General features: G+C 47.9%; 9 protein-coding genes across 9 annotated transcripts; 6 read left to right on the top strand and 3 right to left on the bottom strand.

Moving 5' to 3' along the window:
• Positions 1-473: 473 nt before the first annotated feature.
• On the top strand, positions 474-900 carry GGS22DRAFT_183203 (uncharacterized protein; the record flags this gene model as incomplete). The annotated part of the gene is made up of 2 exons (XM_047964065.1): positions 474-742; positions 801-900. 2 exons carry the CDS (start codon positions 474-476, stop codon positions 898-900), a joined length of 369 nt encoding a protein of 122 aa, XP_047823689.1.
• Positions 901-1,398: 498 nt separating this feature from the next.
• On the top strand, positions 1,399-3,491 carry GGS22DRAFT_4928 (uncharacterized protein). Its single transcript, XM_047967241.1, has 2 exons — positions 1,399-2,819; positions 2,877-3,491. The coding sequence occupies exons 1-2, from the start codon at positions 1,767-1,769 to the stop codon at positions 3,162-3,164; spliced, it is 1,341 nt and encodes a 446-aa protein (XP_047823690.1). The 5' UTR covers positions 1,399-1,766; the 3' UTR covers positions 3,165-3,491.
• Positions 3,492-3,761: 270 nt separating this feature from the next.
• GGS22DRAFT_149310 (canalicular multispecific organic anion transporter 1) lies at positions 3,762-8,722 on the top strand. The gene has a single exon (XM_047959125.1). It carries the CDS (start codon positions 4,110-4,112, stop codon positions 8,547-8,549), a length of 4,440 nt encoding a protein of 1,479 aa, XP_047823691.1. The 5' UTR covers positions 3,762-4,109; the 3' UTR covers positions 8,550-8,722.
• Positions 8,723-9,225: 503 nt separating this feature from the next.
• On the top strand, positions 9,226-10,287 carry GGS22DRAFT_194200 (Metallo-hydrolase/oxidoreductase; the record flags this gene model as incomplete). The annotated part of the gene is made up of 1 exon (XM_047965468.1): positions 9,226-10,287. The coding sequence occupies one exon, from the start codon at positions 9,226-9,228 to the stop codon at positions 10,282-10,284; it is 1,059 nt and encodes a 352-aa protein (XP_047823692.1).
• A 922-nt stretch (positions 10,288-11,209) lies between these two features.
• GGS22DRAFT_149314 (uncharacterized protein) lies at positions 11,210-15,219 on the top strand. The gene is made up of 5 exons (XM_047959126.1): positions 11,210-11,383; positions 11,476-12,490; positions 12,927-13,400; positions 13,450-13,557; positions 13,615-15,219. The coding sequence occupies exons 2-5, from the start codon at positions 11,819-11,821 to the stop codon at positions 14,668-14,670; spliced, it is 2,310 nt and encodes a 769-aa protein (XP_047823693.1). The 5' UTR covers positions 11,210-11,383; positions 11,476-11,818; the 3' UTR covers positions 14,671-15,219.
• A 12-nt stretch (positions 15,220-15,231) lies between these two features.
• On the bottom strand, positions 15,232-18,927 carry GGS22DRAFT_149317 (uncharacterized protein). The gene is made up of 3 exons (XM_047959127.1): positions 18,496-18,927; positions 17,882-18,100; positions 15,232-17,496 (listed from the first exon to the last, which is right to left on the bottom strand). The coding sequence occupies exons 1-3, from the start codon at positions 18,699-18,701 to the stop codon at positions 15,879-15,881; spliced, it is 2,043 nt and encodes a 680-aa protein (XP_047823694.1). The 5' UTR covers positions 18,702-18,927; the 3' UTR covers positions 15,232-15,878.
• Positions 18,928-21,464: 2,537 nt separating this feature from the next.
• On the top strand, positions 21,465-23,772 carry GGS22DRAFT_149321 (PCI-domain-containing protein). Its single transcript, XM_047959128.1, has 2 exons — positions 21,465-22,439; positions 22,502-23,772. The coding sequence occupies exons 1-2, from the start codon at positions 21,868-21,870 to the stop codon at positions 23,298-23,300; spliced, it is 1,371 nt and encodes a 456-aa protein (XP_047823695.1). The 5' UTR covers positions 21,465-21,867; the 3' UTR covers positions 23,301-23,772.
• GGS22DRAFT_149322 (uridylate kinase) lies at positions 23,773-25,035 on the bottom strand. Its single transcript, XM_047959129.1, has one exon. It carries the CDS (start codon positions 24,736-24,738, stop codon positions 24,085-24,087), a length of 654 nt encoding a protein of 217 aa, XP_047823696.1. The 5' UTR covers positions 24,739-25,035; the 3' UTR covers positions 23,773-24,084.
• Positions 25,036-25,155: 120 nt separating this feature from the next.
• Positions 25,156-25,897, bottom strand: GGS22DRAFT_149324 (uncharacterized protein). The gene is made up of 2 exons (XM_047959130.1): positions 25,499-25,897; positions 25,156-25,384 (listed from the first exon to the last, which is right to left on the bottom strand). Exons 1-2 carry the CDS (start codon positions 25,714-25,716, stop codon positions 25,360-25,362), a joined length of 243 nt encoding a protein of 80 aa, XP_047823697.1. The 5' UTR covers positions 25,717-25,897; the 3' UTR covers positions 25,156-25,359.
• Between the last annotated feature and the right edge of the window lie 1,036 nt (positions 25,898-26,933).

Raw genomic sequence — 26,933 nt, forward strand, 5'->3', positions numbered from 1 at the left:
CGATGGATTATTGGGGCTTCTCACGATCGTAAAATTTGACGTCCGGATCCAATAGAGTTTCCAGCTGAAAGGCAATCACTCGACCTTGCTGTATTCCCCGCCGAATGCGAACTCTTGTATCGCGGTTCATGTAAGATCCGTCAGCGCCCTAAATCCTTACCGCGCTGTGCCGTTCGTGTGCCGTATAGTCGACATCAGCCTCCGGCATTGATGGTCAAGATCGACGTCGTTGGTACCACGTAAGAACGTTAAGCGAAAAGCGGCTTCGTATGAAGCTGAAGGGGCTGAAGTCCGAAGAAGGTTCGAAGAAGACTTCAAGATTTTCTATAAAGATGATGATTAGGACCTATGTTTTGGAATAATCTCCTCAACCTCATCCAAGCATCAATACAAACGATCTACTACTCACCAAGAATCCTTACCAACTTAATCTTTAATCTACACCTACCTCAACCAAAACCCCAACATTCAAAATGCAGTTCACTACTCTTATCGCCTCTACCCTCGCCCTCGTTGGCTGCGCTTTCGCCGATGATGGCCTACCCTCTGCCATCCTCAACATCGAGTCTTCTCACGGCGGCGCTGGCTCAGGCCTCAGGAACGCGACTATCGAGGTCGGAATTGGTGGTGTCTACTCTGGAAACCCCGTCCTGAACGAGGTCTCTTCCATCTATCTCGTCGGTACCACCAAGGGTGCTCAAATCGAGATGATTGTCTGCTATGGCTACAAGAGCACCGACGGGTAAGTGCTACAGATGGTATAGCTACTAAGAGATGGATCAGTTATTAACAAGACACAGAACTGGCTCGCACAGCACTCCCGTGACCGCCCATTCTCCGGCGCGTCTCTCTACCAACACGGTCGTGGTTGGCAGCATTGTCTGCACTGACGGCAAATAGACTGTCTCATTCTGAGGAAAGAGTAGTGGTTTGGAGGTGGAGTTGGATGCGACGCTCAAAAGGTGGTACATAGAAGCGGGAGGTTAGAGAAAGATCTTGGTGCAATAGAGGCATGCTTGGAGACGCTCAGGTTCTGTATATTGCCGTTCAATTCGCACCCTCGACATTTATAGAAATCATGTTTTGCAACTATCTGCGAAGTAAATCGTCCCATATGAAATGTGTATTCGTGAATATGAAATAGTAATAGTATTCGGACCTCCGTTTGGATGGCTTGTCTTGGCTTTTCATGGCTCTAGGGCTGTTTTGTAGCTGCCTGTTCCCTGTGGCGGCGAGCTTCGCGTCCCCAGGCTTGGCGGTGCCTTTAGGGCTATTAGTGATCTGTTAGAGGCCGCTTAGTGGGTAGGCGCCTGACCTAATAGGTTGCTCAGCCACAAACAAATCAACCCTGTCTCAGTGTCGGCGGTAAACTGCGCCCTCCACTACGCAAACTAATCGAGTAAATCGTGCCTGCCTAGACGTCATTAGCGATAATCGTAATCAGTGGAAAGTTCTTTGTTGGCAAATTGAACTCACAGCCTCAATTGAAACTTGATATATATTATCATCAACTATCTTCTATTTGTATCGTCTTGCTTTTCTCCCTTCTACCCCTAGTTTCTCTTATTTCCGTACCTTGGTACTACGCCGTCCATCGCAACCTAGTACTCCCTTCATCTACCGGTCTCACATTTTTATTCGAACCCCGCATTGCTTACGTAGAGTCTTTCTAAAGCTTCGGAAGACGGGAAGCTGCCGTTAAAATCAATTTCAACTGAGAAAAGACCTGTCAGATATAAGATTTACTGATATATAACTTTAAGCCTATGTCATACCCTTATTACGGCGGCCAGTCGGGTGGATATCCCGGCTACGGCCAACCACCACCTCCACAGCAGTACCCTCCTCCGGGTCAATATCCCCCACCTCAGGGTTATCCTGGTCAAGGCAGCCCTTACCCTCCAGGAGGTCAATATCCTCCCCCACCACCGCAACAAAACCCGTACCCCGGCCAAGGAGGCGGCTACCCAGGACATGCCGGTGGTTATCCCCCGAACCAGGGTTACGGAGCGCCGCCGCCGCCGCCCCAGCAAGGTTATGGACCGCCCCCGGGCCAATACGGCGCGCCACCACCACAACCGCCGCCTCAGCAAGCATATCAATCGTATCCGCCACCTGTTGCCGTAGGCCCCCCCACCGCACCTAGTGTGGGCTACGGCCCTCCCCAGATAATTAACTGGGATGCGACTGCCGACGCAAGAGCGCTTCGGGGCGCCATGAAGGGTTTCGGCACGGACGAGAAGGCATTAATCCGCAGCCTAGCCACCAAAGACCCCTTGCAGATCGAAGCGATCAAGTCCGCCTACTTCCGCAGCTTCAGCCGCACGTTGGAGAAGGACATTGTGTCGGAGACGAGGGGATGGTTCGAGACGGGACTCGTCGCGCTCGTCAGGGGCCCGCTACTCCACGATGTACATCTGCTGAATTCCGCGATGGACGGCCCTGGGACGAAGGAGAAGGTTCTCAACGACGTGTTGCTGAGTCGCAGCAATGCGGATATGAATGCGATCAAGGGTATGTACCGACATACGTTCCACCGGTCGCTCGAGAACGATGTGAAAGGGGACCTCAGCATGAAGACGGAAAGGCATTTCTTAATCGTGCTGGGAGCGAACAGGGCCGAGGACAGCGCCCCGGTTATCCCCCAGGCTATTGACCAGGACGTGATGGAGTTATACCGTGCTACGGAGGGCAAAGTGGGTACGGATGAAATGATGGTGTGCTCGATTCTATCCACACGAAATGATAATCAAATTCGGGCTATCAATCACGCTTACGAGCAAAAATTCAGACGACGGTTGGAAGACGTCATCAGGAAGGTAAGTTGAATTCCACAGGTCGCGGTTAATGTTGACTGGTGCTAACTTTTTTAATAGGAATTTAGTGGTCACATGGAAGAGGCCCTGTTATATCAACTGCGCAATGCTGTTGACAAGTACATGCACGCGGCTGCGCTACTCGAAGACGCAATGGCAGGTCTAGGGACGAAGGACCATCTACTCGTTTCGAGGGTGGTGAGATATCATTGGGATAGGCAGCAGATGGCGAATGTCAACGGGGCATTCCAACAGCGCTACCGACGAAGTCTTGCCAGCCGCATCAAAGGCGAGACGAGCGGTGATTACGAGAGGCTTATGCTTGCCTGTATCGGAGAACCGGTTTAAACCATGTCAGGAAGGTTGTTTACCTAGACATGCTTTAGCGTAACTCCTTTGGAACCGTCTGTCTCCTGGATACCCTCTGGTAATGCTTGCGATACCAATGCAGAAGATAGATAGGTAGATTGGTGCTTCTATGATATCCCTAAATTACTTGAGAGGTACTACGCACATTAATAAGTATTCGCATGAAGGTGTATGTAGCCACTGAGAAGGGAACCGTGTTTTAAGTTGTTTAATTCGCCTATTCTTCCGAATCTCGATCTTAACCGCCAGTGGCTTCACCATTAATATAGTGTGGTGTATGTAATGGCTGTTCAAATACACAATACCCCTTTAGAATGGTGCAATCGGAATTGTCTGCCCAATCCGCGTGCATACGCCAATCGGCAAAGGTGTTTGCGATAAGAAACATGGTATAATCGAGCGATTTAGGCGCTTCGCAGCTGCTTCCAGGTGCCAGGAGGTTGGAAACTAACATGTGGGCCAAGGACGCCTTACCGGTTGTGGCGCCTTACATATTGAAGCTTATTCCCCCACGGAACTTTGAGCGACAATACACAGCTTTAAACTTTCTTAGTTCCAATTGTAGTATCACCGCGCGTATTCTCTTCTTCTGCATATATCCTATAGACTTTTGCCGCAACTGAGTTTTGTGTTACAATCACTATAACTAATCAGAAACTAAGTGAGTTGGTTTCCTTAAGGGCAGCAAGGACTCAACGGGATAATTGGGGAGTTGGGCAGGCGCAGCTCGCCATACTTTTCTACAAAGAGTTCAAACTTCGTTGCCGGCTTACGTACCTACATCCAATCTCCGCCTCTTAACTAATTGACGATCACCCGTTTTTAAGGTTCCGAGGCTTGTCTGCAAAGGTCGTTGGGTGCTCGTCGTTGTTTATATACAAGATTATGGGTACGGTTTAAAGAACATCTTTTTCATCACACGCAATGAATAATAGATATATCGATCAATATGACTTTCTCGAATTTCTTAAATCTTTTCCAAGACAAAAGCCTTCGTTCTTTTCTTCCCAAGACCAATCGGTCTCCCGCCATACCCTAGCCTCTATGGACGTCATCTCTCGAGCCTCAATCGCGCAAGCTGCAATTGCGGGCACGTGTTTATTCCTGTACATCACCCGCGGTCTCTTCCCTCGAGCACCACAATGGATTCGCCCTTTTGCTAAAGAAGAGGTGGCACTATTGTCTGGAATTCGTACGAGGCGTTGGAGTTTTTGGAGTTTTTGTCTTGCGGCCCTGTCTACGATCGGACTCGTCCTAGCGATCCTGGTCGCTGTATCACCGCCTTTTAACACCGTCAGAATCTTGGAGATCGCGCCGTGGGTTGTGGCTCTGTTCATTACGATCGTGGGCCGCCCGAGCAAGACGCCAAAGACGTTACTAATAATATCCATTACAATTACCGTCTGCGGGTTGATCTCGTTGGTGGCATGGTACAATGAGACGGAACGTGTGAATATAATCCACGTCGCTAGCGTCGGAGTGGCGTTAGCCACCATATTCCTCATCCTCTCGATGCCCTTGCGAGATCCGAGCCTTGATCCGACCGGAATTGCAAATTCTACCTTCCCTCCAACTTCTCAACTTCGCAGCCCTGAGGACAATTTGAGCTTGTGGCAATTTATGACTGTTTCTTGGCTATCTCCACTAATTACTAAAGGATTTAAGGATACGTTTAATGATGAGGATGTTTGGGTACTGCCATATGATTTCCAGCATGAGAGGTTGCACATGTTATTCCGAGATCTTACGGGTTCGATTATAAAACGATTGCTTTTGGCGAATGGCTTGGATTTGTTTATCATTACCTTTCTTGGAATTATAGAGACCACAGCGAATCTCGCGAACCCTGCTCTTCTGCAGCGCTTACTCGAGTCTATCGAGGGAGGTCCTGTCGATACTAAGGATGCCGTTTTCTACGCCTTCGCCATTTTGTTCGTACGCATTGTCGCTGCGCAATCGAGCGTCTTCCAGACATGGTATAGTCGTCGCGCATACGAGAGGTCGCGTGGCGAGTTACTTACTGCAGTCTACGCCAAAACGTTATCACGAAAATCGTTCGGACTCCGCACGGATTTGGGAGAACCTCCCCAAGAAAATGGCATCGAGCCCGACGAAGAAACGCCACTACTTGGAGAGATCCAAGAGCCCGAGAAATCCCGCTTTGGTCGCCTTCTTGAATTCTTGAGGCTTCGAAAGTCTAAGGACCAAAATGAAATCGGATCTAACGCAGATCAGCCAGCAACAATGGGCAAAATTCTTAACTTGATGAGAAATGACGCTTATGAGGTGGCCCAGCGATTTTGGGAGTTTCCATCTCTACTTACAAAACCATTGCAGCTAGTATTCTCCCTTGTCCTTATCTGGCAGTTGCTAGGTTGGCCATGTCTTTTTGGTGTGGCTTGGGCGCTCGTTCTCCAACTGTTGAACGGGTGGTTCATTCGTTCACAAGTAAAAGTTGAAAGGCGTCGAAGAGCTGCGACGGACGTTAGGCTTCAGGCGACTACGCAATTCGTTGAGGCTATCAGACCTCTTCGCTGGTATGATTGGCAGTCTAAGTGGCTGGGCAACATCATGGAAGCACGAGCGAAAGAGTTGCATCTGAGAGTTGTTACCAGCTTGTGGAGCATCGGAGTTAATACCTCCAATCTCGCTGCTGGTGCTCTCTTCCCCGTATTCACTTTCTTTGCAGTAACATATATTGCAGGGCGCCCGTTACCGGTTCACGTGGCATTCCCCGCTCTATCTCTCTTCGGACTGCTTGAATCGAGTTTAAAAGAATTACCTGGCTTGATAACGGTGCTTATTAACGCCTCTCTAGCGATAGAGCGTCTCGAGAGCTTCATGCGCGAACCGGACAAGGAAGAGCGCGGTTATAACGATATACCCTCCGAGATCGAGTTTCAAGGTGCATCATTTGTGTGGCCGACCAATGGAAAACTTGTGTTGGAAGATTTGACTTTGCAATTCCCCCCTGGCCTTACTCTAATTCATGGTAAGGTCGGTTCGGGAAAGACAGCGTTATTGGAGGCTATTTTAGGCGAGCTCGACCAAGTGAAGGGAGAATGCACTCTACCAAACGAAATGGTGGGCTATTGTGCCCAGTCTCCATGGCTTCAAAACATGAACATCCGAGACAACATTCTCTTCAACTTCCCTTTGGACAAAAGTAGATACAACGAGGTCCTCGATGCCTGTGAATTACTGCCCGATTTGGCCAACTTTCCCCATGGGGATAAATCGAATATTGGAGAGAATGGCATTGGTCTTTCTGGCGGCCAGAAAGCACGAGTCGCATTAGCAAGAGCTGTATACTGCCAGTCCCGTTTTCTACTGCTTGATGACCCGCTTGCGGCTCTCGATCATTCGACAGCACAATCTATTGTCAGCAAACTCTTTCATGGATCTCTTTTGAAGGGCCGCACCGTCATCTTAGTAACACATCGGGTTGACCTGTGTTTGGCGCTGGCGGATCAAGTTGTTGAGATTACTAATGGCAAAGCTCGTGTTTTCTCCTCGGACGAATACCCCGGAGAATTTGACGCACTCACACAAAAGAAAAATGTTGTTTTCGATGATCAAGCCGAGGTAATCACAGAAGAATTAGCGAACGCCGCCATCCCAGACAAATTCGTATCGGAGGAAAATCGAGCATCAGGTGGCGTTCTGGCTAGGGTTTACTGGACATATATTAAGGCAGGCAGGCTGACATACTGGTTTGCTGTCATCGGAATATTTGCGCTTTTCCGCTTCGCTCGTATATTCAACTACTGGTTCCTAAAGGCATGGGGTGAAGCATATGGAAGCATCGAGGCCCAACTATCGAGTCCATCTGACATTGCGGACGGCATCTTCGACGGGCTACCTAGTCCGGAAGACGACGTTAAGCCATGGCTAGTATGGTATACAATTATCGGGATTGTTTTAACATTTTTCTACTTCCTTACCCAGTGCGGCCTTACACTCATCCTATATAGAGCGGCCAAGAACTTGTTCACCAGGGCTATTAATCAAGTCAGCAGTGCGACGTTCCGCTTTTACGATGTTACCCCGGTAGGGCGCTTGATGAATCGATTGACTTCCGACATTGGAATGCTGGATGGTGGTGTCATACAACCACTCCAAAATTCAGCTTTTTGGTCTCTGACATGGCTAGCTTCCATGACTGTCATCGCCTTCACAACTCCCATATTCTTCATCTTCGCCATCGCAATGACCATCTGGTTCATTGTTATCTTTAGGTGGTTCTTGCCAACCTCACAAAATCTCCGCAGATTGGAAATGGTCACTCTCAGTCCATTGATGTCGAATTTCGGCATTCTCGCCGACGGTCTGGCTACTATCCGAGCATTCAAAGCGCAAGCAGTCTTCCAGAATCGCAACATTTCCGCCACCGATACCTTCCAGAAAATGGACCACTTCTACTGGAGCTTACAGTCATGGCTCCAATATCGATATGATATATTATCCGCAGTTTCAATATTCGTCCTAACGCTTCTGGGCTTATACCAAGGACTTTCATCTGGTTTAATCGCTTTCGTGCTCACAAGTGCTACGCAGTTCGTCGAAGCTACTCATGTCCTATGTAAGACATACGGCCAACTTCAAATGGACTTCGTGTCTGTGGAGAGGGTGGTTGAACTCTTAGATCTAGAAGAAGAGCCAAATGGAGACGTCAAACCACCTCCTCATTGGCCTTCATACCAAGACAGCATCACATTCGATTCAGTAACGATCAAATATGCACCGCACCTCGAACCTTCTTTAACGAATGTCTCCTTCACAATTCCTAGTGGGGCAACCTGCGCGGTGCTGGGACGAACAGGGTCCGGCAAGTCTACGCTCGCGCTCGCCCTTCTCGCAACAATGCATCCAACAGAGGGGCGGATCCGTGTTGGAAACCATGATATATCCAAGATTGATGTACATACCTGGCGCCAGCGGATCAGCTTTGTGGCCCAGGACCCGGTGCTATTCCCAGGCACAATTCGAGAGAACCTAGACCCGATGGAGCAACACTCGGACGAGGAATGCCAAGAGGCCTTGTTTAGAGTACTAGGACCCAAGTGGTCTCTCAGCTCTATCGTTGACGTTGGGGGCAAAAACCTCAGCCAGGGCCAGCGTCAATTAATTGGTATCGGCCGGGCCATTCTTAGGAAGAGCCCTATTATTATCTTAGACGAGGCAACTGCCTCGATTGATAAGAAGACCGCCCTAGCAATCCAAGACGTCCTCTTAGCAGAACTAAGGGGTAGCACAGTGATCACGATCGCTCATCGATTAGAGGCAGTGAAAGATGCCGACTACTTCATAAGATTGGACGCCGGGCGTGTGATAGAAGCAGGCCCAGCAGGAGGGCGTAAATAAGAAGTGGGCCATGAATATAGTGGTAACTACCTATATAATAAAAATATAGCAGATTGAATAATACCTGCCAGTGGGTACCGGCACGGAAGCTATGCATATATTCATATGAATTATGAGATACTAGAAGATACCTAGATATAAAACACAAAATATTATAAATTAGTTTCATCTCCCTTGGTTTCTCATATGCCCTATGCTATACCCTAGGTATTGCTCCTAGGTTTATTTCAGATCCTGGTATTTACCTACGGTAGTTAAATGATTTATAGTTAGGTACTTATCCTAAATTCCTGGGCAACGAAGTTGAATTTGGGTTAGAAGCAATTACCCACCTGGACACCGAGGTACCTACCTAACTTCAACAGCAATAAGCTTCACTGTGCCACATTCTAATAACCAAGGTTCATAACAGCCCTTCACTAAACCAAGTACGACCACATGATTATCCATAGACTTTAAACCGCTCTTGTCAATCCAGAAGGTTCATTCTAAAGCTTCGAAAGAGAGAGTGAATCACATGGAGAGTCTATTGCAGTCGATATAAGTATATTACATCATCCATCATGGACGTCCACGTCATGACACTCGTACAGCGCCTATCTACGAATAGTTTAAAAATGACGAAAAATTCAATATCCTCCTAAATTGATATATTAGAAGGGCATTAGGGTTAAGAATGACTTCAATGCGCCACATTCATCTTAACGCGTCAAAGAGGCGGCCCTTACTTAGAGATGAGGCAACACCTAACGAGGACAATGCAACATTGCCGGTGAATAGAGTGTTTACGGATCCTCGAGGATCAAAACTCAATGAAGATGCGAGTGTTTACTTCATCGGCACAGCGACGACGATAATTGAGTGGCAAGGAATTCGGATACTTACCGATCCGAACTTCTTACACACCGGAGATCATGTCCATCTAGGACCAGGAGTGACTGCGCAGAGAAAGACAAATCCAGCTGTGGACTTACACGAGCTGCCAGCACTTGACTGTATTCTGTTATCTCACTACCACGAAGATCATTTTGACCGGCTGGTCGAGAAATCGTTGAATAGGGCGTTCGACATTATCACCACTCCGCATGCCAAGGAATGCCTCACGGGTGGATCCAGGGATGACCCATTTCAATCCGTTCATGGTCTCGGTTTCTTCGAGAGCATCATGCTCCACATTGACCGTAAAGAACCATCGCACGCCGGTGGATATGGCAAAGTACCCGTCATCAAAGTGACCGGGATGCCGGGAAAGCATGTCCCCCCGGGACCACTCGCTAAGGCCAACGACTTACTCAAAGCCGTGCCGCCAACGAATGGGTGGCTCCTCGAGTTTGGCTCCAGCTTCAAGGCTCCAACCGGCGGCGATCCGGACTGCATCGATACAGGATACTGCATATACATCTCCGGCGACACGCTATTCGTGGACGAACTCAAAGAGATCCCGAAGCGGCTTCGCAATCAGAAAATTGATCTCATGTTAGTACACTTGGGAGGCACGACGATTCCTGGACCATCGATGCCTTTAGTCATGGTTACAATGGATGCCAAACAGGGCATACAGCTAATGCAGCTTATTAATCCGGACTTGACTATTCCAATCCATTACGACGACTACGACGTTTTCTTGTCATCCCTGTCGGACTTCAAAAAGGAGGTCGACGAGAATGGTTGGAGTGAGCGGGTGGTTTATCTTGACCGCGGAGAACAGTACGAGTTTAAAGTCCGTGGGGTTTGAATAGGTATTAATCAGAGAATATTCAGAGGAGGGTCGCACGGTAAAAATGATTGCCGGGTACGTACCGGTAGGAACCGTGGAAAAGGATCCGGGGAAGCATGCAAGCTCTCAATAATATCATGCCGTTAGGCAGATGATTGCTCATTTATCAAACGGCTTTGATAAATAGGCTAAATACAGTAGCTGTACAGTAGCTGTAAAGTAGCTGATGTATGTACGTAGTTGATACGTGGACACCTTATATGTATTCCTCTTCAGCCGGCCGTAAAGCAAGATAAACCAGCCGAAGACTTGTGCGACTTTCTAATTTCTTCAGAGGGAGATCTTGGATGGGATAGGCTGTTCAATGGATCTGTTGTCTTACACAACTTCCCGAGATCGATTGAGATATCATTTGCATCATTTGCAACGTTCGCAACTCATCTAGTAGTCATCAAGGTTAGGAGATGACAGGTAGTGAGACATTATAAATCGAACGCGAATGCGCATGAGTAAATTAAGAGAGCTGAGGTCACGTAATGAAGATATATTAATAAAGGAAAGTAATGTGTCAAGTTTCCAGGTTGGCGGGGAAAAGAAATGTAATCAATAGGAATAGGAGGAATATGTAATGTAAGGATGGAGGGAAAAAAAGATACTAAAGATACTTAACCCTTGGACCTTACTCGAAATAGTACTGAAAGCACGGATATTATTGGCAACTTAATAATTCATCCGGATCAAGACATTTTACCTTCCATGTTAAAAAAACCAATGTCACACCTTTCGCGTAGCAGAATGGAAAATGAGCCAATCATTCGTCGCCTTACTTATAAAAGTGTGGATCACTTATAAGTTGCCCGAATATTAAGTGTACTTTATGTATTTAATCGACGCTAATCGGAGGTAAAATCAGCTACTAATAAATTATTAGGCTCCACCCCATTAGAAAAAAAAAAGACATAATAATCCGGAACGTCCATTTCATTTTGCGCATTTGCTGTTTGCCGTTTGCTCATTATTAAATTCAAATCTAACTTGGTTTTTTGGTGCATTGGACGTTATAGCTATGACTCTATAGCTATAGAAAAGAGCTCTCACAGTGGTAATATCATAGCCAGTAAGTGAAGTTCATAATAAGCTTAAAAGTCGTTGGTTCATAACTGTCACATCCAACGTGCAGGCATCATATATGCTAATTGATTTCACTAGACTCCAACAGCGTCAAACAGCCCTGAAAAAATACGGGAGTACTTGCCAAACTTGGGAGGGATATTATTTTTATTTTAGGTCAACTGCGCACCTGGCAGGTGGGTGACAAGCAGGCGCAAAGCGCAAAGTGCAAACAGTCAAACGCCTGGATATTGAATATTTAGGAACGCCATAAAACGCGCGTCTCCACAACAAAATCCCCTAAAACGTACCTGTTATACTGCATCTATAGTACGTTATTTAGCGATTTTACGACAATCTTAGAACGCGTGAGACTTTGAGGAATCTGAGGAACCTATTGCAATCCAACAAACCCCAATGCTAGTATTCGAGCTACATCGTCATGGAAACTCAAACACAATCAGCGCCAGCCCCGAATGAATCCGGACCTGAGCCGAGATCCGGTCCTAGTCCAACTTCTGCACGGCTTCCATCGCCGGTTCAACCCCCGGTGGATCTAATGACCCATTATGCAAATGGCCTTCCTAGGAGTATCAATGGCCTCAACGGTAATGGGGTCAACGGATCAAGGCCACAATCACCGGCGATAGGATCACCAAGTGTAACTACATCCGCCCAGCCATCTGCACCGTCTCAGACAACAGGAACTACCGCGTCGATACCCACACCCTCGCCAGCATCTACGCTTCCGCCGATAGCAGCAGCACCATCAAAGCTACCAAATATCCCTTTGCCTGGGCCGCCTTTAGCTCAAACACCGCCCCATCAACGGAGTCCTGCGCGCTTCAAGGCCTCAGGGAATTCATCTCACAAGGTCTCCATCGTGGATCCGCCCGGAACATATTCACGGAAAAGCAGCACCCAATCGCACCCTACCTCACAAGGCTTTCCTTCCCCCAAGAGGGAACATCACCTAGAGAACCCCAAGTTCGTTGAGGATCAATCACGACTTACGCATGCTATGCAGCAATCTGTATCTTCAGCTGTTAGGAGAGCCGTCCGTGATAATTGGCAGAAGTGCTTACTAGGCTCGGAATTTCATCATGCATTTCTTGTAAGTCATTTCTACCTATACCTACCGAAGATAGCTAAGGCGGATTCTTATTATGGACCCCTTTTCATCTCATCCTATCCTATGTGAATATCTCTCTCTATCCCCTTGGTGCAATTCATTAGTCAGCACTTCGCTCTCACCACTCATAGTTGAGATTATTCGGGTTACCTTCTATTTCACCTAAAGCACGGAACACATTCTTTTTTCAATTTAGGCATCTCTTGAAAATCTCCATGATCACTAGATAATCAAAGCGCTTATGGAAATTTGATCGAATCCGTCCTCTTTCTTTCGTATGAGGATAGACCAGTCTGTCTTATGTCCCTCATTTCGCTCGAGAATATTTACAAAACACAGGCTTCGATGCCATTTCATTTTACCTTCATCTTTGCGATACCTAATATCATAATTCTTCATTTGCTAACGCAATAATTAGTTGAATGCTGTTATTCATCATTCAAACGGGGTTATCATCCGAAGGTCTATTAAGGATTTTGGTGCCAAGATGGTGACCGAGTCGAAACATGAGATTATTTCACATTTCATGACACCTGATTTAGACGAATTAGCCGATGAGATATTACAAAAAGCTAGTGACTACTTTCTTGACTGTGCGTTAGAGAGACGACTAAAAACAATCGATGCCCGCTCTCTCATCAACGCCCTTGCTAGAGCTGAGCGTCTTGGCTATGAGAACAGTGACGTCATTGAGGATCATAAGGAAGACGGATCTAACTTCAACCCGACACCAGCACACTTCGACCCGTCCCCTGATTCAATAGTCGACCCAGCTTTGAGATCGCAACATAGACAAAGCCTTCCATCGCTGCAGCAAGGACGTAACCTTGCTCCTATTTTGCAATGCCCTCTGTGTTGGCGCAAATTCGAAAACACTCAACCTTATGAATATGTGAGTCCCCCTGGTCTTTCATCCAGATCTACTACTGAACCGGATACAGCACGTCCAGAAACAGGTGTGTACCAAGCAACCACAGAGCAAGGAAGGATTTCCACTTGCGTGCAAGCATTGTGGCGCTGGTTTTCTAACCAAAGTTGGTCAGCAATATGTAAGTGGATGTGTTTTTCTGCCTTTTTATGGTTGGAGAGGCTCACATAAACAACAGCATATCGCCAACCATGTATGTGGAGAGCATGGTACAATGCCAGCAACCCCCAAAGCACCCACAAATACTATATCACCTATCACGCTTTCGTCAGGCAATAATAGCCCTATTCATCCCCCGTCTAACTTACCTCCACCTCGAACCTTCCATGAGGCTCCCCTTCCCTCTCAGCCCCTCGCAACGCCAATACAGCCTAAGGGAAGTGCAGCTTCAACACCAGGATCCCAAATTAAGGACCACGACCCCTACGCCCACCTCCATCCTAGTACGTTGGAGCGATTGAATGACGAACTCCGGCAAGCCGAAATTACGTACACTGCCCGCTTCAAAGAAGCGGAACAAATCCAGGATCCTGCTCAAAGGCAGGTCAAGCTCGAGGGCCTTCAGAATAGCTTCAGTACAAAGCAAAGTATCATACGAAAGAAGTATGGAGTCCGCCTCCGAAACCGACGCACAAGAGCCGAGATTGATAATGAACGACAACGAATGGGGTGGAAGTATAACGCCATGAATAATCCAGACGATACGCCGAGCGCCAAACGTCGACGAACTGACGATGGTTCTGGCTATGTTAGCGCACAAACTTCCAACGACGACCCCATTCTCACCCTCGTCAATGCCTTTAACGTTGCTGATACTCCCGCCAACGGTGACCTAGAGCATAAAAGCAAACATTTACCCGCCCCGGACATGAATGCGGGCTTAGGCGGATCCAGCGCAACAGCGGCTACAGCCGACCCTACATTAGCGAAACGTTCATCCGCCTCCCCGCCATCGCAACTTTCACAAGTCCAAGAGCTCGCCCAAAACAGCCTCTCGTCTCTTCAAAAGAAAGGTTATCGCGTCTCGTCCCACATCCCACACCCAAACCAGGCCTCTCCGGAAGACACTACTATGGAGGAATCGACGCCTACTCAACGAAGCAACTCGGCCTCGGCACCCATCCTCGTGAAAGACGACGACTCTTCTTCGGACTCCGAATCCGACGGGGATATCCCCGCGAGCGTACCGCCCGCCCGCCCAGTTAGTACATCGGCTCAGGGGCTCGCAGGCTAGTATCAGCAGTACCCCCCAACCGACGTGAAAGCTGCCGGCGATGCAGGCATCTAGACGCTTACACTTAGCGCGTCACTTACCCTTCTAAATATGTCTTTTTATAAATATATTCTATGTATGAACATGGTCATCTACAGTCCGCATTGGATCACATTACTACCACCTTCACCATTTGGAGTTTTCAAACCCCACCCTATTTTTTCCCTTCTTTTTCTTCGCAGGACAGATTATATTCTTTCAACGAGCCGACGAGATTTAATCCACGAAGATTACCAGGCACGGCGGTATAAAAAAGGGAACGGGGGTTGGCAAATAAGGACGTCTAGAGCCCAGTGCGTCTCTGGACGCGCGCGCGCGTGTATTATCGAATTCTTGGGGACGGGACGTATTCGACGAGTCAGTTGGGTCTGCGGACTCGTAAAGGGGGATGGATGGTGGTGTTAATGGGTACGGTACCTAGTTTAGAGAAAAAAAAATCAAAGCAGTGCTGGTCTGCGAGTAGCAAGCAAGTTTAGTTGATACCTAATAGAATGCACAAGTTTAATTGTTTCTATCGCTGTACTATGCAAAAGTGAGAATACATGAGTAGTACGTTTGATCTGTCTCTGCCCTGGATCCCCTAAACCCGTATCTTCTAATAGTTGTCACATCCGCCCTCACAAGAACCACATCTTCATCCCTCATTCATTCATTCATTTTCTTTATTTATCTATTTACACCCCCACCAACCCCCATCCATCTCAAAGCGGTAGAAATAGAAGTAGAAGTAGAAGTAGAAGTAGAAAAAAACAGACGAATCGGATAGGTATCTCGCAAAACTCCATGCTTGGCCTGCCTGACATACATACATAAATGCATTTGTAGGTATCTCGATAATTCTTCTCTTCTCTCGATCAGAATGCCCATCCGCAAGCTAAATGAAAAATCGAACCCGGGAAAAAACGTAACTTAACGTGACGTGACATAAGGTAGGTAAGTCGTAGCAAACCGCCCTATGTAGAAAGACGAATGAATATTTGAAAAACCCGACGGATTTCGCTCCCCCATCCTTGGGTAGAGGGGGGTACCTGGTTCAACGCCACACGGCGTCCAATATTCCCATGCTAGACAATACCTAGCCAATCGAAGCACCCCCCAATCCGCCACCATCATCACCATCACCCAATCCGATCCCCTCTAGTCCAGCCCAGTCCCCCACGCAGTAGATCTCACGATCCCGTAACCCGTCTAACCCACAGCGTCGTAGGTTCGAACTCAGCATCTCGGTCCAGCCTCTTGTACGCACGGTGTAGCTTGAGGCCCAGCTCATACGACTCCCTCTCCACCTCAGCGAGTTCCTGCTTCAGAGACTCGACCTTTCTTTTCTCCTCCTCGCGTTTATGGATCACGGCATCGCTAGCTAGGATACGGTCCGTCGGCATCAACTCGGTCATCTGCTTGATCGCTGTGTTGATGTTGATGCGGCGGTTACCCAGCGCTTGTAATTTTGCGTTGAGCTGTGCCACGCGGTCCTGGGTTTGCGCTGACTGGGTCTCAGGAGGCGCTAGCGGAAGCGTCTTGTCTTTAGCTGATAGCGACGCAAGCGAAAGCTGCGATTCGTTACCTCTAGGTACCGCTGCGTCGGGGGATGTCTTGCGTTGTCGGGATACGGCGGATGTCATGTAATATGAATCAAGGCTGATCTTGACTGGTTCGAGCGGGCTGCTGCTCTTGCGCGAACCTGGGCTGTCGTAGCCTGCCACAATGGGTCGCTTGCGGTCGAGAATTGAGGGCTGCTGCTGTTGAGCCATGAATTGTTGGGGCGGCGTAGGTACCGGCGGCGCACTCTCGTCCACGTCGATGCTATCTCTAGGGGTTGCTGACTGCTGAGACGATGTCGCGTATGTGGTCACGCTAAAGCGGGAGGGTGGCTGCGTCCAGCCGTCTAGGGATGTATCAATAGGTGGCGGCGGGTTGGCGATAGATGCGCGTGGATCTTCGGAATATATGGATGAAGACCATGATGGTTGAGCTTGGTGGCCTGGTGCTCCTGCTGGTTTTCTACGAATCGCCTTATCGTTCGCAGGTATTTGTAGAGACTGGTGTTGAGGATTGCCGGTTGGGTCGTCAGAAAGGGATGGGCTAGTATATGTATGAGGGTTGGCATTCGAATTCGTGACCGCTATGCTGGGTGACGCGGGCGATTGAGGCTGAGTAGGTTGATTGGATATGCCCAAACCACGGACTACAGGGGACGAAGCAGGTTCAGAGTCGACGGATTGAACGGGGGATAGAGCACCAGATTCATGCCCGCCACGCTTGCTACTTTTAGGGGGGACTTTCAATGGAACCACATCTTTATTGTCGTTCACAGGCGCAACGAGTGTCGTTCGCCCACTAGCTCCTCGCCATTCGGGTCGTGGAGCTGGTTCTGCTTGAGAAGGTCCGCTAGGTTGTCGTACCCGGCGTAAACGTTCGCCAAAAGTAATCTGACCTTGCTTCTCTTTCTTAACCTGCGGCGGAGATACCGAGCTCGCTTGGTTTAGAAGCCCCTGAGCGTACTCCTGCGGATTGACCTGCGATGGTCTGCCCTTAGAATCCGTTGTGGGTTCGCCGGTAGCTGGGTTCCAGCGCACATCATGGCCGTGTGGTCGCGGCTGCTTTAACTTTTCGCGAGACATGGATTCGTGGAGGGTTTTTATGGCTGCATCTGAGTTTTTTCGGCGCTCGCGACGCATCATAGGGATGTTTGTACGAGCATCAGATCTGGGGATACCCCTAGGATCTACAGAGAGTTGAGACATGTCTGGTAGTTCTTCAATGGGAGAAACATCGCCTGGGTTCGGCCTGAGACAGCAGATGGATGTTAGCCTTGACTTTAGTTCTTTTGGTTTCATAGCTGAACTGATTTGATCAATGAAACTATTTATCTTGGGATTCCTCATGTTGTATTCAAGGGTGTTGTGATTCATCGGCACTTTCTCACTTGAAGGCGTCTTTCCAAAAACAAAAAATAGCTTCCAAAAAAAGGGATCGGGTTATAAGGCAAAAAGGACTTATAGAGTGACGGGTCTAAGTCGACCTCGAAATGGACGACACCGAACATATTCACTTTAAAGTTGGCATTTCAAATCTGAGTCACTTCCCTCGTTACTTCCTCTTATTTGTATAATTATGAGTAGTTGTTTCCACCTCTTTATATAGTGCAAACAAAGAAAGCAATCGCACTTACCCGTCCCTCGGCGACAATACGTCAGGAGAACTCGGCGGGGAAATCTCGATCGGATCGTTATCCGGAACTACGAGTCGCAACTGCTGCGTAGCAAAGTTCGCGGCGTCCGGGGACGGCTGCGAGTATACGGAAGACACGGGACGGAGGGAGCCGGAATGACGAGGTTGATTTGGGGGTTTTACGGCTGGTGGAGGTTGATAATTCTGACGATTCGGGTGACTATAATATCGTGGAGTTAGCATACTGTAAGTAGGCAAACAGGCAAACAGAGTGTGATTTGTATGAAATAAAATAAAACAAAACTGTGACAGCTGCGACGAATTGCGACGAATTACGACGAGTGCGACAGAGTGCGACAGGTGTGGCGCGAGGGATGGTGATCCTCTTGAGCACTTTGTGCTATCTTGAACGCCCCAGAATTACTCTGTTGATCCTCCAATTCGCTCCCGCTAAGGGGCTAGAGCTGCATGTGATTACTATTTGCGGAAGGCTGTTGACGTCGCCGTTGTTCTCCGTAGCTCAGTAGCTCAATCAGGTATCGCGGGTTATACAACCTTGGAACCATCCTAAATCTCGAATATCTCCCCCAAACTTAAGTAACAAAAGTGGCTTACCGTTCGGGCGGATTGTTGGGGTCCCTTAATGGCCTCGGGGGCGCGGGTCCTCCTCTGATAGAATATTGATATTGGCTATCTCCTCCTTTTACACCACGGCCAGCCGATGACGATTGTTCACGCGAGTTTTGCCAGGCTTCAAGTTTCTTCCTGTTCAGCTGTTGCGCACCCCTATCTTTCGGGGCATTTCGAAGACGATCGAACATTGCGACCTGATAGTGGGCTGTATATATATCTTGTAACGCGATTTCGGCGGGGTTCTTTCGGGCGCTGATACTCTCTTTCGACTGTCTTGTCTACTAGCGACACTCGAAGTGTGTTAGATCGCCAACCGGGGTGAGATGCTTCGCACTAGTTGACCTTGGCTGGTTAGAGAAAGGGATTCCAGAAACGGGATATAAACCTGGTCAGTCACAAGTAGAGGAGAAAACTAACCGTTTTATTTTCACCTGGAGAGAATAAATTGGACGAGGCTGCTTTCAAGTGATTATGCAGAGTTCTCTTTGCCCCTCTAATGTGTTAATTTGTAATGGTACTCGCTAGTATTTTTTGGCCTCCAGTGACGTTCTGACCTCCTGTTCGCCAATTGCTTCGTACTTCTTATTTGCTTGGCAGAGGCGATGTCGAAAAGTACGCCTCTTTATTTATCAATTGTTCAGCTAGACTTTGGGGGCAATTCCACATGAAATTCATCCGATATTACGAACTTCTATGTTCGCCATATATTGTTCTCGGATATTGTTTGTCGTATGTTGTATGTATTACTCGTTGAAAGACCCTCGAAGATCAAACGGTCGCATGACGGGTCTCTTTCTACCTATCGTCTGGCTGTGGCCATGTAAAGGTCAAAAGATGCGCGTCTCGGCCGTCGCGCTAAATTCTGGTTCCTGAAAATCGGTAACCCAATGTCGTGCGTTGGAGATTCGTATCCGAATTATATATTAACATCATTTGAAGGCATGTTTGTTGATAGAGAAGAGGGGCCGAGGTCCCTGATATAATATTGCATAGTACATTTGTTGGCGCTTGAAAGGGCACCCAGATATTGTAATTATACGTGGTCCTTTAATATTATATCTCGTCATCACATCGAAGAGCCACCTTTCTGTCAGCCGAATAATAATAATAATAATCCTTCTCCGGCTTTTTCCCACTGCATACTATGTACAAATTCATCTATATACCATTATGTAGTAATGGTCCAGGTAGTATGCATATTCCAACCCTAATATAGATATTTGTAGAAACTAGATAGGCAGTCTTAAAGATCCCGCTCCTGATCGTCACTCAAAACCAAGTCGGGACCTAGCGCTAGAGATAGGTAATGTCAGTACCTACACGGCACAGGCCTATCACGGCTGAAAAATACAACCTCGATGTCTTGCATGTAAGACTTGAAGCTGACTACGGCCTAGTAGACCTACCTCCGAACGTCAGTGACATTTCCTTTTTGGAATCAACAAAAAACATTGAATCTGTCACATGAGTCTTCCATGCCTTCCATGCAACTTTAGTTCAAGGGCTAAGCTCGAAGAAATAAATGGCCCTGGAGACTCTAAACGTTGTGGGGACTGTTTCACCATGAACTTCCTAGCATTCAGGGGTTCGCGGAAAGGAACAAGAAAAGCAATTCGATCACCAGTTCCAATTGGGAAAGTGGGCTGGTGGAGTGCTTTTCCTCTCAGCCAATCAAATCACATTGGATAGAATCGCAAGTATTCCCCGACTGCTGCAGATGAACGGCACGTCACGATGCATCTGTATTATGCTTCCCTTCAGGTCCGCTTGGCCACGGCGTACGCCTTGACCTTTCTAGTGTGCTACAGTGGCTGTCTGTGAGCTCCATACAGATCAGAATTAATACCTCAGTATGTATGTAGACGTCTATTTAGCAAAGTTCGAACCGGTAGCATCGATCCTAGCACTATGATCTACATGAAATCCCTATACAAGCAGACAAGTTGCCTGCGACCATCTTACTCAGATATCAGCAATGTTTAGCGTAATACGCATATCACAAGGTAGATGTTACTGAATTCAGCCATCATCAGGACATTACTATTAGATAGCTACAGAAGCATTAGTGTTACTACTGATCATTATGGAACGAAAGAGGACCAAGTATGGGACGGCAAGTTCAATGAAGCCTTATTAGATGGCATTTTCCAATATATTAGTACCTAGTGAGGAGCTTGATGTAGATATATGGCCAATAGCATTGTATGTAATCCATGGATACTTGAGATAATACAATCCCAGGTGTCGATTCTGAGGCCCTAGGCCCATTATGCTGCCGGCTCACTGTCCTAGGATACCATCTTACAGAATTTAGAGCAGCTTCTATTGTAAATCAAATCAGCAATTTGATCTGTCGACGATTAGAAAATACATACCTACCTGTACCTTTGATGAAAAAGAATTGAGGAAAGAAAATCACTATGTGAACCAATCACGCGGGAAAGAAATAAAAATACAAGTCACTTAAGTACATAGTATAGATTTTTGGGCCAATCACGTGAAGAGATTCCTAAATTTGGATGATGAAAAATCATGGCAGGTACCTGGATACCTATCGGTATGCGTGCTGCCACTGCACCGCCACTAACACCACTGATTGGAATTTTTACCAAACTCTATAAAAAGGCTGAGCACCGCCACAATTTCCTACTTCTTCCTCCACCTTTTCACCTCGCACCGCCACACTTCCACATTTCCACCCTTCCTTTCCTTACCCTTCCGGATAATCTTCGGTACCACTTTCGCTTCTTCTCCACTCTTTTAAGCTTCGGATTAATTTTCTTCCCTTCTTCTTTAGCCTCTCTTTCGGATTAATCATTTTCCCGTACCCATTTTAATTTTCAATTTTCAATTCTCGGGTAAACTTCGGGCGCCAAAGGCGCCCAATCCCTGTCCACTATGGATTCCCACAACCCCGCCACAAACCTTCCGAATTTACACTTTCTTCATTCCCTTCCACAAGACGACGATCTCCATCAGTCCGATCAATATTCTGGCATACGCTCTGGACGCAAGCGCAAGCCAGATAGACGCGCATTCTATCGTCAACGACTAGCTCGTCGCAATCAGTTAGCGTCCCAAGACGACGACGAGACTAATTCCGACAACGACGGTGATTCTAACGAACGCGATTCCGACGAACACGACGAACACGACGAGCACGACAATTCCGACAGTCAACGCGATTCGGATTCAAACCAGCCTCAGCCATCACCTCATCTTGATCCGATCAATCACCTATTACTCCAACCCTTCGTTGAACTCTTAGAGAAACTTAAGAGCATCTCAAAAGTAGTTAACAAGAATCTTGAGAAATACGCTCCAGCTCGACAAGTACCCTCCTCCACCATCACCATGGCTACCCAAGAGGAGGAGCAGTCGCAGCAGCGAGTCTTCGTGGATGGCTCATTTGCGGAGCTTGCCAAGGAGATGGCTGATTACCTGCACGTCGGCGAAGAGGTGAAGCCTCTATTGGAGAAGGATCAGAAAGATGAAGTTCTTAAGAAGATTGTGCTCGCATCTCCTGCTCTCAATGCAGTACCCGAGAAGGAGTTCCAGTCAAGCTACAACTTGCTTGTCTACCTAGTCCTACAATCTGACAACGTCGGAATGTTTCTTCCTCGCGTATGCGATAACCTTACGAAGCCCATTACTTCATCACCTGTTCATGGTCCCGGTCTAGCCCTTAACGCTCTTACTACCATCTTCAATCTGCTCAAGCACGACAACGAGCGAGACAGCGATTTACGTTTCAATGTCTTCATGGCAATCTTACGATTCGTCAAGCACAATGGCTTCTACGAGACCCTTAAGAAGTCCTTGCCCGATGTTAAGGGTTGGCTCCAGCAGTGGGAGTCTGACGAGGAGGATCAGCGCAAGCTGTACACCGAAGTTGCCGAGGTAGCTCTTGAAGCAGGTGACGAAGAGTGAGTATCAATCTTGCAAAATATTCACGGCGAACTCGATTGCTAATCAGACAATACCGCAGGACCTCGTATCAGTATGTCCTCAGCGCTTTGCGCACCTTTGACGACGATGAGACGAAGTCGGAAGAGGCTCAGAAGCTAGCCCTGCGCGCTCTAAAGACCGCGCTCTTATCACCAACACACAACGATTTCCAAGACCTCCTTGCCGTACCAGCTATCCAATCACTCTCTGAGTCACATCCTCTTTACCATGAGCTTCTTGTAATCTTTGCTGAGAAGGACTTGGAAGATTACAACGACTTCAATGATGAGCATGAGGGTTTCATCGAGAAAGAACAACTAGATGGCGACAAGCTTCACCGCAAGATTCGATTGCTCACATTCGCTAGCCTTGCAGCTAGCACCCCTAATCACGAGATTCCCTACGCGAATATCGAAAAGGCGTTGCAGATCCCATCCGAAGAAGTTGAGATGTGGACCATCGACGTAATTCGTGCTGGGCTTGTGGAGGGCAAGCTTTCTCAGCTTAAGAAAGTGTTCCTCGTCCACCAGACATTCTACCGTGTTTTCGGCGAGAAGCAGTGGCGTGAAGTTGGTGACCGCGTGGAAGGATGGAAGGTCATCATCCGCAACGTGATTTCCAACCTGCGTAGGGAGCAGGGCAACGCCGAGGCGCACAAGAAACGCGAGACGGAGGAAATTGAGCGACGTCTGGCAAACACGGGTATGGGTGGCAGTGGTCCATCTGGAGGTGAACGAGGCGGTGGTGGACGCCGAGGAGGCGACCGTGGTGACCGTGGTGGCCGTGGTGATCACAGTGAGCGCGCACCTCGTCGAGAGCGAACGGATGACGATGACTAGATCATCGCGCGTTCCCTTTCTTGACGTTTCCGGCTTACGTTGGTTGCATCGGCACGGCTTAGGCGTCTACGGCTTTCACGGGCGAGATTACACATCGGTTTCGAAAAGGGTACTCAAGGCATAAAAGGCGGTGGCTTTGAAGATGAGTGTGTTTGGTATTCGCACGGCCTGCCGCTGTTGGCGGCTTGCACCTCGGGAGAAGGTGCTATATGTTGTGATGCGTGACGATGGATGGCGCATATGAAATGCGCGATGAGTTACGCCCCTGAGGTCTGCTCCTGGGTTCCTATCTGGAACAGATGACCTTATTATCCAAGGTCGCCCAAGGGCTGAGGCGCATGATGCATTCTCCGGCCTACTTTCCTTTGTTCTCCGCTCAGAGCTTGTGTATTTAGAGGATACAGAAAAGTTCTCTCAAGGGAAGGCACCCAACTCTCCCCGGAATGGTAAATGCAAAAACTTACATTATTACTCTTCTTGCTTGTCTATCTATTCGTATGGAAATGTGAAACGCTACCTGCCCATCGTAGACTGTCTATCCAAACTAGACACTCTTGATCGTCTGTCTTGACTTATCATTCCATTACTTCCATCGTTGGTTCGTAGCCTTCCTCGTCGACCGTCATCCTCGTTATATTCCTTCTCTATGTTTAACCTAAGCAGACACTAAGCCGGTAATGCTCTTATATATCTACCCAGCAAGCGAATTTAAATCTATCCGCAACGCCCAGTCCTTCTCCCCTTCTCCCTCCCCCAGAATCATCTAAACACGTATGCATAACCCCTAAAAGTCCTTCCCAAGCCTCTTCTCCAACTCAACCGTCGTAGTCTCGAAAACACTCGCAGGCTCCGGCCTAGCATCGACCTTAACAACCCGATCCTGGCCCTCGAAGTACTCGACAACAGGCATGCTCGTCTCGACAAAAGTGCGGAACCGCTTGCGGATGCTCTCAGCGTTGTCGTCTTCACGACCACTCGTCTTCCCGCGCTCCATCAACCGCCTCTCCATCTCCGCCTCCGGGCAATCGAAGAACAGGACGAATTTCGCAGGCACCACTGCTTCTTCGAATTTATGCGCCTGGTCGAGTTTCCGCGGGAAGCCGTCGATGAGGAATTTGCCTTTGGTGTTGGTGGGGGAGGAGGAGGTGAGGATGGTCCGCATGGAGGACTCGAGGAGCGCGATGGTTACTTCCATGGGCACGATCGTGCCGTTGCGGATGTGCTCGCGGATTAGCGAGCCGAATTCGCTGTTGGGACGGTTTTGCTCGGCGCGGAGAAGGTCGCCGGCGGAGAGGTGCGCGAAGCCGTATTTGGAGACGAGACGCTCGCATTGCGTGCCTTTGCCGGCGCCGGGGCCGCCGAGCACGAAGATGACGGTTACGTCGTCTTGGGAGAAGACGGGGGTGGTGCGGTCTTTGAGGTTGTCGATGGTGGACATTGTTGCTGCTGGGTTTGGGGTGGATAGGGCTTTGTTGGAGAGGGGTGGTGACGTTCGAGGTGTATATAGGTGGGTAGGTATATCTACTTCTAGGTAAGCGGTTGAAGTCGGGGCAGAAGGTGAAAGTGAGTGTCTATGACAAGCAGATTCAAGATAGGGATTGAGATTTTAGGGGTTTGTTTACTGACGAGGATTGAGTTTGGCCTGGTGGAAGGTAACTACGGCTTAATTTCTGCTATGTCCCGCACTTTGCTAGCTTCCAAGGTTTGGACTTTATGCGAGCCCCTCCTTCCCAGATTGCTACCCGCTATCGATTATAACCTCGATTGAGTCAAACTTCGCTATAGAGATGTTGCTTGTTAGGAGAATATGATCATTCATCGGTACACCTTCCTGTCACATTTATATCTCAATAACTTAAAAATACTTAATGGATTGCATAGAATCGTTATTCGTGAGCTACCTATGTAATATGTACTAATAGTACAGGTAATAGGGGGGTTGGTGGTAAGTTGTAAGTACACCCAGTTGGTGATACAGTGAAGAATTCTTCCTTCGTTCATATGGATCTGAATAATCGTCATATAATACACAGCATTGGAAACATGCCGGCAGAAGTTATTATAACTTTTTCATCGGTGCGGTCCTGTAGTCATTCGTTAATCATCCATGTTTACTTCGGTATATATTTACGTTGTAATATTTAAGTAGAAGAAAAGGGTTGGTCATCAAGTATGAAATACAAGCACGGGATACTCACTTGGCCGCTGCTCTCGCCTTCGCCATGTAGGCGTAACTCGCAAATCCTATACCGATGATAGCTATGAAAGGCCAGAACTTAACAGCATTGTTGGGTCCCTTTGGAGGTTGTGCGCTGTAGGCTCGTAGCGAGGATGCAGAGGAATGTGAGGTTCGAAACCGGAATGGCGAGATAGGCCGCATGAGCAGCCGCTGCGTATGAACCGTAGCACCAGACATTGGTTACCGATGGATTGGGGGCTGTCTCTCTTTTGTTGAAACTTCCAAGGTTCGGTAATATTGTGACTGCTGCTGCAATGGAGGCTTCAATATGCGCCGCAATATTAATTAACTTGTGACTTTTTCAGGTGGACAGGGCAAAGCTTGATGATAGCGAGCTTGAAGGAGCTTTGGAAACGACCCACCATCAGCCGATATGAATTATTATTTACAGTTGGTCGCCAGCCGCTACCAGCTGATATAAGGAAAATACATATTAAACTTGGTGACATATCATTTGATGCAGGTTAACAATACGGTCTTAACCTCCATATGGATTTGATACATAATCAATATTGAAGAATTTATTGATGATTTAAGACTAACCAACACAGCTAGCATGTATGTATCATATCCATGTGGATGTTTCACAGAAAGTGAACACCGCCCAGTTCGTGTGACATCACCAATCATCCCGGCATAAATAGATCCATACCTATTCAACGGGCTGCGCCATCGGAATAGATCACCTCCGTATTCCTGTCTGAGGCTCTGAACTTCAAGTAGAACGTTCTAGACCGACAAACAAATTTATACGATCCTCGTTAAAAGGCAAACAAATCTTCTTGGCCAGAGAAGGCTGTATGTCCGGGGAAGAAGTCGTAGCCGCGCGGTCCTGTTATCAAGGGAGGATCACTCTATTACAAGACAACGGAGACGATTAAGAACTTTGGACTCCCTTACTTACCTATCTACTTCCCTAGATCATAGTCCGCTGCCTTGGTATGCTGCATATCCACATGAGTGGACTCGTCTAGAGTCTAGGCGGGCCGGCCCGTGGACATTGATGGCGTCAGGTCGGACAAGCATGTAAGAACCTTAGCACTAGCAGATGCTTCAACAGATTGGCGAACTGATATGCCATTTGTCTAAGAACAAGGGTGTTATGTAGGTATACAGATCTGACAGATGTAGATATTGTTGTAGATATAGATATAGGTATCGTTATTATAGTAGATAAAAGGTATATAAACCGTGCTCGTTCCGTCCCCGAGGTATATGATATCCTGAGTTCCGCGCCCCAAAAAGTGTCCCGACAAATAAATACAACATCCGCACCCAATCATATAACCTCGAGAAACGCCGCGTAGTAGTAGGTGAGTGAGCCGGTGTGGGTCGGTTTGTGGAAGTTTCGTCGACTCCTTAAAAATTCCTGCAATCGTAGATGGTCGTGGGTA

The sequence above is a fragment of the Annulohypoxylon maeteangense genome (genome assembly GCF_022496945.1).
Source record: "Annulohypoxylon maeteangense strain CBS 123835 unplaced genomic scaffold GGS22scaffold_1, whole genome shotgun sequence".
Lineage (NCBI taxonomy): Eukaryota > Fungi > Ascomycota > Sordariomycetes > Xylariales > Hypoxylaceae > Annulohypoxylon > Annulohypoxylon maeteangense.